Source organism: Schistocerca cancellata, chromosome 1, assembly GCF_023864275.1.
Source record: "Schistocerca cancellata isolate TAMUIC-IGC-003103 chromosome 1, iqSchCanc2.1, whole genome shotgun sequence".
Classification (NCBI taxonomy): Eukaryota; Metazoa; Arthropoda; class Insecta; order Orthoptera; family Acrididae; genus Schistocerca; species Schistocerca cancellata.
The window spans coordinates 619,264,011-619,274,240 of record NC_064626.1 but is presented as its reverse complement, the minus strand read 5'-3'; the positions used below and the strand labels follow the sequence as shown (position 1 = coordinate 619,274,240).

Genomic DNA, 10,230 nt, shown 5'->3' with positions numbered 1-10,230 from the left:
TTAAGTCCCATAGTGCTCAGAGCCATTTGAACCATTTTTGAGCTCTCTTTCAAGGGCTTCAGTGTGAAATTGTGAATTGCAGAGTAATCAAGTAGATGTTGCTGTAAATGAAAAACATGATGTCTTGAATGGGCCAGACAATCCAGTTACTGGACAGCATCAGACTGGATGGAAGCGGTATTATCAAACGAGTTGCGATTTTGCCTCCTTTCCAATAATGTAATGTGTCTATTGTATCAACGATCCAATGAGAGCTTAACTCGGTGTGAAAAGTGTGTTTCAGGTCGCGGTGGCTATGTGATGTTTCGGGGGTATTTTTCGTACCATCATTTGTGCCCTCTTATTACTTGTTTCTCTCAACATGAGCCAGGATAGTTTCTTCAACACTTTCAGTCGCTCTTTCTACAACATCACCAGATATGCATCAAAAATGATTGCACTTTAACATATTCCTGAACACAGAAAATCAAGTTTAAAATTGTGGTATTAGGACATGGACTAATTAATTAGAACGTAGCAGAAACAAGTGAGGAGATTGACAGGTGATAAGAATAAATTCTATTTTTAGTTTGTGATCATGCATTCAAAAAATTGTGTAATTTGAAAACAATGGAGGAGACATTGTTGTAATGGTCCTGTATTTGAACTCTTTGTCCTCAGTTGTCAACAGAGAGTACCACAGCTGTGAACAATAGTACCACAAAACACAAGTGTATTGCTTTATTATGCGGAGGGAACTATATTAGCAAGTAAAGAAATAATGTTTAATAGTGAAATATTGCTTTTGCATATCGGCGTCTCTCATTTATTTTAAAAATATACAGGCTATAACACTTTACATGTAAACTTTAATGCATACAGTAACACAACACATAACAGTGACAACAAAGGAACTAATCTCACCTTGGTACACATTCCATATAACCCTGTTTGAAGTTTGTAGGCGTCCCCAAAAAATGTTTGGCCAATAAATAGTGGTAACAGTTGAGAAAGCCCCAAGAAAAATCACAATCACATAGGGACATTACATACCCCCAGACATTGTTCCCACAGTACAAGCATGATTCACATACCACAAATTTTGTGTTGTAAATCATATTGTAACAACAAACACGTATGTATAATGAAGTTGCCTCATCTTCCCTACTCATACCTGTCATCGCGAATAGCTTTTCTTTCACGTGGTTCTAGCCAAATTTATAACTGCTAGGGATCAGGCTTTTATTAGGTTCTAACTGATCAAGTGTGTAGACGCAATTGCTAATTTTCGTCCACTGATTACAAGCCCAACATCAAAACATACCTCGGTTTTTATATATATTATGATTCAGTAGTTTAACTGAATTTAGGAGACCGAAAATTCGAGCAAATCGTATAGATCGCACAACATAATTTGCTGCTGTTTTTGTAGTTCGTTGCAAGTGACAAATTACAGAAACTTTTTGGGAAACTCTTATTTTAACCCATTCACGTATGTTACCGTCTTGACTATTCAAGCATCTTTTCCAAAGTAATTTGTAGTATTTCAGAAATTTCTCGGCAATTTTTTTAAGTATTTAGTCCAGATATTTCATGATGTTTAATGATGCTTGCAGCCAGATCAGTTGAGTTGAACTACTCTACCGAATGCAAACAGAAACTTGTAGCTATGTATAGAGTTGTGAATTATAACGTAGTGTGACTAGTCGAACATAGTTGATGTTAAAATCATGGGAAAATTGTAAGAGCAAAAACAATAAATTGTGTAGTTACAATTAAATACCTTAAAGACTGTCAGCTGATGGAAAACTCTTTGATAAATCTAATTTTTTAGGAATGTTCAGATCATGTTAAGTCAAATATTACAATGAAGCTTAAACTTAGACAAGTGGAAATATATTTAGAACAAAACTGAAAATTGATATTTTGACATACCAAATGAAGAGGCAGAAGATAGACGGTCATGTTATATATGTAGTCATCCCAAATGAAACAAACAAATTATAAGTACCTCGCCGTAAGAAAATTTGTTAGAGGGCATAGAGAATGAGTAAGTCTTTTCCAAGGCTACAATACTGTATCCAGTTCTACAGAATTGCGTAGCGGATCTCAGAAACCGAGATTTAATCATCTCAAATGACTACTTAAACGTGATTACAGTCAATTAAGAGAAGCATGTAAGTTTCAAAACTTGAAGGTGGAGCATGTACAATAGCTTAAATGAAATATATTACGAAACAGAATGACTAACTCTGATTATGTGAAAAAAATCAAGAAATAAGTATGAAGTCAGAAATTTCTTTTTCTTAGATCCATTACGCAAATCTGTAGAATGGCAGCCATTATTCTAGCCTTGACAAAGACTTGCACATCCTTTGTCCCCTCTAACAAATTTTCTGATGGAACTATTAGTATGATTTGTTTGTTTCATTTGGAATGACTACAAATATAACATGACTCTCCATCTTCTTGATATGCCGACATATAAATTTTTAGTTTTCTTCTAAAAGCATTTCTTTTTACTTTTGGTTTGAGCTTCATAGCAATATTTAACTGAATCTGCGCTCAACATCGTGCGGTAACATAAAATCACAGGCGTATTTATATGCGTGTCGTGAGTTTGGAGATAATAAAATGATTATGTTAACAGGGAACATAGAAATATTCGGGAAGTGCTTTACTGTTGATAAACCTAAATCCGCAGTTCCGCCTTACACTTATCCCGTAACAATGGGATACATGATTTGCGTTTGTGACGTAACACGTTCAAGAAACCAGTTTCAATGCATCAGTGTCAATCATTTTTCATTGACAGGTCCTAGTAATATTTGATTAATTTGATACCCGAAAATTAATCTGGAAGATGAGACAACAATTACTTGAGTGCCACAACCTTTCCACAACTATTCTTTTAAGGCTAATACTTGTTGTCACACCACGTCAGAAAAAAGGACTTCCAATTGCACGGAGCACTCTGTATTGTGGTAACAATGATATTATTCGAAATTTTGTACAGAGACCGCGCTCCAACCGCCACACGTAATGTTCAAATGTCTTATTATGTACTTGGCAAGTTGTAGTTGTTTCGTTCGACAAAAATGATAACGTAAAAAGGACAACACATCATTGTTCCAGACAAGCTACTCCTCGCAGAAAAATTTAGTCTCTAACTACGAGTGCAAATAAGAGCAAGAGCTGTTTAGGTTGACGAAAAAATAATGAAATCTTTTGCGGTGCAAGTACAGTTTTCGGGGAACTTAGAGTTGCAGATTGCTGATCCTAAACGTGAGTGCAGCGGCCCGTGGAGACGTGGCCAGGTGTGTTGCCGTGGTCAGTAGCAGAAGCAGCGTTCCCTGGGGCAGCGCGGCGGGTACACCAGGCACTGGTCCATACAGTACTCGTCGGCGCCCTCTCGGCCTTCCAGTTCACCGATGGCGTCGCACGTGCGCCTGCGAAACACGCACAACATTACTAGCAGCTCTCAGATGACCTCTTAGGGCTAAGCATAGTCCACTGACGACGAGTTCTGTTGCCTCAGGATGTGACGTCTCGTCGAAAGTGAAGCCAATGCGTACAGCACTTTTGAGCATGAACTGCATTTTTAAGTGCAGTAGCTCTTGTCTGTAGCCTCCACGATGGAATCTCTAAGGATAAGATGGTGAATTGTCCTCAGATTTTAAGAAGAATGCAGTAAGTTCAATTCCAAAGAATGCCAGTGCTGGCAGGTGTGAATACTTTTGGACTGTTAGTTCAATAGGTCGTAGTTGCAAAATACTGACACGATTTAGTTTAGAGAACTGGAAAAAATCTGGTAGCAGTTGACTTGGGGGGAAAAACGTTACACTACGACGTATCTTAGAAGATAGGTTGAAGAAACTCAATCTAAAATTTGTGGCATTAAGATTTAGAGACACAATTTTACAATCAAATGATACTATACAGTTCGAGAAACGATTTCATGTGTCAGACATCTGTGATGTACATAAGCAGATTGAAGCGATGAAAGGAAATTTGTACCAAGGCCGGAATTCGAAACTGGATCAAGGTGACCATATAGAAAAATTCACCGACACGAAAGTTCTTGCTGTACAGAAGGGCTATCACACTCGCTTGCTCAGAGAACCCCTAGAAGTACAGAAATATGAGAATATCTTCAGCAACAAAGAAGAAAGCCTCAACGTGAACGGTTCCTGGATTGCTGTACTGCAGCAAACGATCGTTGTAGGTAGCAAGGTGCGAACCGCGCCGAAAACGCCCACGGAAAATCCGTTGGCTCGTCAGGAACATGCAATGCGGCCGCAAGCTCGGCTCCAGTCCACCACCAGCAGTGAAGGGTGAAGCTTTGACAATGCCAACCACTCGTGCTGGGAAAATGTCAGAAAACTCGTCAAACAAACGTTGGCCGAAGAAACCGAGTGAGAAGCGAACAGGCAGCTTGTCGTGAAATCTGTTGTGAAGAAAAAATGGAGAACGAAAGAAGGCTGCAGTTTAGCGTCCAGAGGCTATCAAGATTACTGGACATGCGGCAGGTCACTTGGATAAGGATGCTAATGACCTTGTTTTGGCGCTTGAGTGTTTAGGCAAATCACGAAAGGATAGCTTAAAGGAAGTTGACCAATGCCTCCCAAACATCAGTCTATTACACCTACTCGATCGAAAGAAGTCCTGGCTATCATTTCAGCGAGATACGAATAAATGTAAAACATGAATCAGGACTGCCACGTTGAAGTATACCTGGAACCGAAGGTCAAGGTAAGAAACCGATTCCTTGTGAGTGAATGATCTACGCAGAATATGATGGACCTGTGCGTAAACGAACAAAGAAACTTAATGACGAGATGCACCAAGACCTACAGCACAACTTCGAACGACGGTATTACAATCTTGATGATTTTTTCACTATCTCTAAGAACTCATAAACAAGATTCAAATAATTATCTGAAGGAAAAAATTTCGAAGTAAATAGAAATTCCCGAGGAACACTATGGAAGCAAATTCAAAAGTCTAAATTCTGTTACGAATACATCGTCTAACACTGAGCATAGGAATTATCTGTTCTAACAGGAGAAAAAAAAGTTGTATTGGAACAGAAATGAAGCTTTGTATGCCTTCTTACAAGATATTTACACACTCAACTGGCACATGATGTGCAAAAATATTCGAATGACGCCACAGTGGTACTCAGAGGGCATAACTATACATACTATTGGAACGTCCCACGCGCGTACAAGTGACGAAGAGTTAAATGATTTTTGAAAAACATTTTTGACATGCAGAAAACGTTGGTGACTTTCCTCAGCTGTGCTGCATTAGTCTCAGAGTTGAAATTAAGCCTGAGAATACAACTTCATCTGAGAGCATGCAGTCTCTGTGTGTCAGAGACATATAAAATAGAGTACACAACTTTTTTCTATCTGACCGTCTTTCTCCATCATATGTACATACAGATATTTTAGTACACTAGCCACTCAGCATCTAACTTAAGCCTAAAAAGGTCAATAACAGAAGGGAGAATTCAAGTGCTTGAGCTAAGAACCAAAACAGCACTATCTGGATACCCTGAATGACTAAGACACCAGGTGAACTGAAGTTATGGGATGAATCCTTCCTTTAGCCATCTTATTTGATAATTTATAAATTTTCAGTACATTTGCTTCCTCTTCTAGTAATTATAATTTTGAAAATCTGAGAAGACGGTGAATACTCACGGACAGTGGCAGAGCTCGGGAGGACAGTTGGGCGGGTACCGCAGGCAGTTGGTCTGGCACCACTCTTCCATGCCGGGCAGCGAGCGATACAGCGGCGTCGGCTCACACACCTGCGCCCTGTAAGGGAGAAGCGTATGTCATTAAATCGTACATCTCGGCGTACACAGCTTAAAACACATTAATCAGCTGTTTTGTGCTCAAACATATCTTCTGGAGTCTTTTTCCACTCGTATGCACATTCTCACTGAGGAGTGTAGGCATTACGTCCACCATATGAGATGATTCTATACTCTCATAACACACGTTGAGGAAGTCTAGATAAGAATTAATTTGAATTGGTATGATAAGGATGTTCATAAGGTTTCCCTGTTACAAGTGAAACATGATTACCACTCTTTCTATATTTGTTTACCACAAGAGGAAAAGCATACTGGACGAAAACTAAACATTACATTCGTATGCTTTAGGGCAAATTTTGTTTAAGCTGTCAGCAAATAATTGGATTGTTGAGACACAGGACTTGAGCTGGTCTGTCAAAAGTAAAGATATACTCATAGCGAATTTTTGTTAAATACCTGTGCGTGTAAATATTCTAAATTACCTGCTCAAGTTGGATAACACAATAAATTAATCAGCACGTAAATAACTTAGCCAAATTATATCGCAATTTTCGTCATTTCAACTTGTTAATGATCCGAGGATGACAAATTACACTAAATAAATTATCTAATCAGATTTTTGTAAGCCATATCATTTGTGGATGAATTACTTGGATAAATTAAATTTATTTTTGAGTCTTCTGATAACGTTAGCTAGAATTTAGCTTCCTCACACTTGGTTAAGTGGTTGTTACGTGTGGAATCGTTGATCGCGGATTCCTATCTGTTGTCACTGATTCGAGTGACTTATTATAGGATGTTACACTCGAGGAACGGCAGACAGTCTTTGCACGAAGTCTGCAATCACCCTCCCTATAGGTACTCCACACACTACCATTAGTTCTGACGATGTCCTCTCAGTAAGAATTATGTACTAAGTTTGTATAACAAGGCAATGTACAGAACTGTAGTGAAGGCACACTCTTCTAAAGTATCACGCGCTGATGGCAGATTTGGAACAAGTTATGAGTTTTCTACTTAAACCAACTTCGTGCTTAGCATGCCGCGGACTTCCGGGCTCTTGTTCTCTTTGCTGAAAGGAGAAGCAACCATCAACGACCCCCATGTCGTTCCAGTGCCAGTCGTTTTCGTGAGGCAACGCTTGGCTTTTGTACATAAGTGGTTACACTTTTAGTGGAGTGTGTTGTGATATTTTTAGAGCAAAGCCAATTCCAAGTGAATAACCACACGTCGGCTACACCAACAGCATTTTCCACGTTCACATTCATCTACAGCTCCAGGATTTGTGGGCGTGGTCTGTTAGTAGCCAAGCAATAGCACCAAGACACAACGCTGAATATGGTGCATAACAACAACTTCAAACTCGTACCCCCCGCCAGAGAGTACAGGCGCTATGATCGGCAGGATTCCATCTCTAATAACGTCATCTTAAGGTCGCTAAGCTCTAATCTATTCTATTTTCTTCCAGCAGATTTTGTATCATAAATAATTCTGTACATGGTTTTCCAGAGCCCTTTCTCGTCGCAGATAAATAAAAATTAATAAATGAAGATGCTTAAGTTCGAGGAACAGTCATGATCGGGCTGAAGAAAGCTAAACATGGTTTTCAAAATTTATACGTCATTAATCACTGTACGGCATTTCATAAGGAACGTGAATGGCGTGTCCCTCATTTCACTTTTGGTGGTGAAGCCCATGCTACTGGAATCCGTATCATTTTTCTCGTGGTAATCTGCAATTGAAAAAAGTATCGCTGATCTTACGATACAATTGCTTTGCCTCCACATTCTCGGAATTTCAGTATGCTGCATTATTTCCTGTGGGGCCGAAAGAAATGCACCCAGTTATGAAGCGTCTGATAGAATAACACCTGCTTCCAATACATTTTTGACTATGAGGTGTTGATCGGTTGTGTACTTACACGTGGTTTGTAGGTACAATTATTGCATCAAATCCGGTTGACCGGAAGTCGAACTGTTCCTGAAGTACGCCTGGGTAGTTGCGTGGTCAGCCGGTGGATTGCTAAGCAAAGGGCCCGGGTTCGATACCCTGCCAGGCCGGAAATTTTCTCCTACTAGGGATTGGGTATTGTGTTGTCTTCACTTTTGTCTCATCCTAATTGACACTATTGTTGAGATGGCTCAAAGGGAACAATCCGAAAGCCAATAAATTGAAGAAAAAGAATCGTTCCTCAAGATGAACGAAGAAGAGGGTATTCGTATTCCAATCTTTGGTTCAACAGATGCAGAGTAACTTCAAAATGAGTCTAATACCTCAGTCACAATCTGATAACACTCCTTGAACCGGATAAAGTGCTGTTTCAGATTATACCTTCTCTTTCACGATTGATGGCAGTTTATAAACATGCTTTACAACGCGCACCTGTATGATATATTTTCTCAAGCGACACTAGTCTACTGCCAAGTACATTATTTTTAAATTCATTTTTCCACTTCGTGTTTTAAATCCACATCTATATGTACATGACATCTGCATCTACACGACTACTCCGCAATTCACACTTAAGTACCTGACAAAGATTTCTTCCAACAACCTTCAAACTATTGGTCTACCATTCCACTCTCTAATACTGGATGGGAAAAATGAACAATTAACTCTTTCTGTACGAGTTCTGGTTTATCTTATTTTATTACGTTGAACTTTTCTCCCATGTAGGTTGACGACAGTAAAATATTTTCACATTCAGAGAAGGAAGTTGGTGACTGGAATTTCATGGGAAGATCTCGCTGCCTTTGTTTTAATTATTGACACCCAAACTCTTTTAAGATATTTTTGACACTCTCTCCCCTATTTCGCGATAATAAAAAACGAGCTGCTCTTCTTTGGACTTTTTAGATATCCTTCTTCAAACTTATCTGGTAAGACATGCTCTAGCAGAGGACGTAAAAGCTAGGTGTAGGCAGTCTCTTTGTATCTTGAAAGAGTTCTAGCAATAAAAGGCAGTCTTTGTTTTGCCTTCCTCACAACAATATCTGTGTGATCGTTCCGATACGTTGTTGGTAACTGTAATTCCTAGGTATTTATTTGGATTGATAGCCTTTAAATTTGTATGATTTGTCGTGTAACCGAAATTTATCGGATTTCTTTCGATACTCACGTGGATGACCTCATACGTTTCCTTATTCTGAGAAAATTGCCACTTTCTCCACCATACAGATATTTTGAATATATCAATATCTTAACTGTGATTTTGGTCACATAGGATGCAATTAGATAGAGGTGCGTGCATTTACAAGAAAGTTTATCGTACAAACACTTTCTCATCTCACCTCTCTACATCTAAATCACTCTCCGCAAGCCACCTAATGGTGTGTGGCAGAGGGTACTTTCGGTATCACTATCTGATCCCTCCAAACCTGTTATACTCGCGAATAGAGCGAGGAAAGAATGATCGTCTGTACTGACTCTAATTTCTCGAATTTTCTCCTTGTGGTCAATACGCGAAATGTATGTGGGGGGGGAGGGGGGGGGGGGAAGTAATATGTTGTCCTGCTTCACCTGAAGAATGTTGTCCCTAACTCTCTCCGTGATGCACAACACCTCTCTTGTGACGTCTGCCAGAGGAATTTTTTTAGCATCTCCGTAACGCGCTCTCGTCAGCTAAACCACCCCGTGACGAAACGCACCGCTGTTCGTTGGATCTTCTCTATCTCCTCTATCAGTCCTACCTGAATGGGATCCCAGATAGACGAACAAAAATCAAGAATCGGACGAACAAGCGCCTTATAAGCCACTTCTTTCGTGGATGAGTTACATTTCATTAAGATTCTTCCGATGAATCTGAGTCTGGTGTCTGCTTTTCCCATTATCTGTTTTATATGGTCATTCCACTTAAGGTCGCTCTTGATAGTTACGCCTAGGTATTTTACGGCAGACGCTGCGTCTAGCTGTTTGTCATCAATAGTGTAGCTGCACAGTGCTGGATTTCTTTTCCTATGTATGCGCAATATCTTACATTTATCTACGTTCGGGGTCCACCTGCACCAATCATCAATTCTCTGCAGATTGTTCTGCGAATTATTACTATCTTCTGGCGTTGCTACTTTGGTATAGATAACTGCATCATCTACGGATAGCCTTAAAGAGCATCCGACTCTTTCTAGTAGATCATTTATGTATATTGTAAACAGTAACGGTCCTATCACACTTGCCTGTTGTGCTCCGGATATTACCTTTACATCTGCCGATTTTGCTGCGTTAAGAGCGACGTTTTGAGTCTGCAAGAAAGTATTGAACCCAATCGGATGTCTGCTCTGATACCCCGCAAGCTCGTATTTTTTTCGTTAAACAGCAATGTGGGACGGTGACAAATGCCTTACTGAAATCAAGGAACACGGCATGAACATGAGCGCCGTTGTCCACTGCCCTGTGGATCTCATAGAGGAACAGAGCGAGCTCAGTTT

General features: G+C 39.7%; 1 protein-coding gene across 1 annotated transcript in view; it reads right to left on the bottom strand.

Moving 5' to 3' along the window:
- Positions 1-778: 778 nt before the first annotated feature.
- LOC126183090 (uncharacterized) overlaps positions 779-10,230 on the bottom strand; it is a 41,230-nt gene continuing 31,778 nt past the window's right edge. Inside the window, exons 7-8 of the mRNA XM_049924906.1 lie at positions 5,688-5,804; positions 779-3,428 (exon numbers count right to left, since the gene is read on the bottom strand). Of these exons, the coding sequence (XP_049780863.1) occupies positions 3,311-3,428; positions 5,688-5,804 (235 nt within the window). The 3' untranslated portion in view covers positions 779-3,310. The remainder of the gene's footprint in view (positions 3,429-5,687; positions 5,805-10,230) is intronic.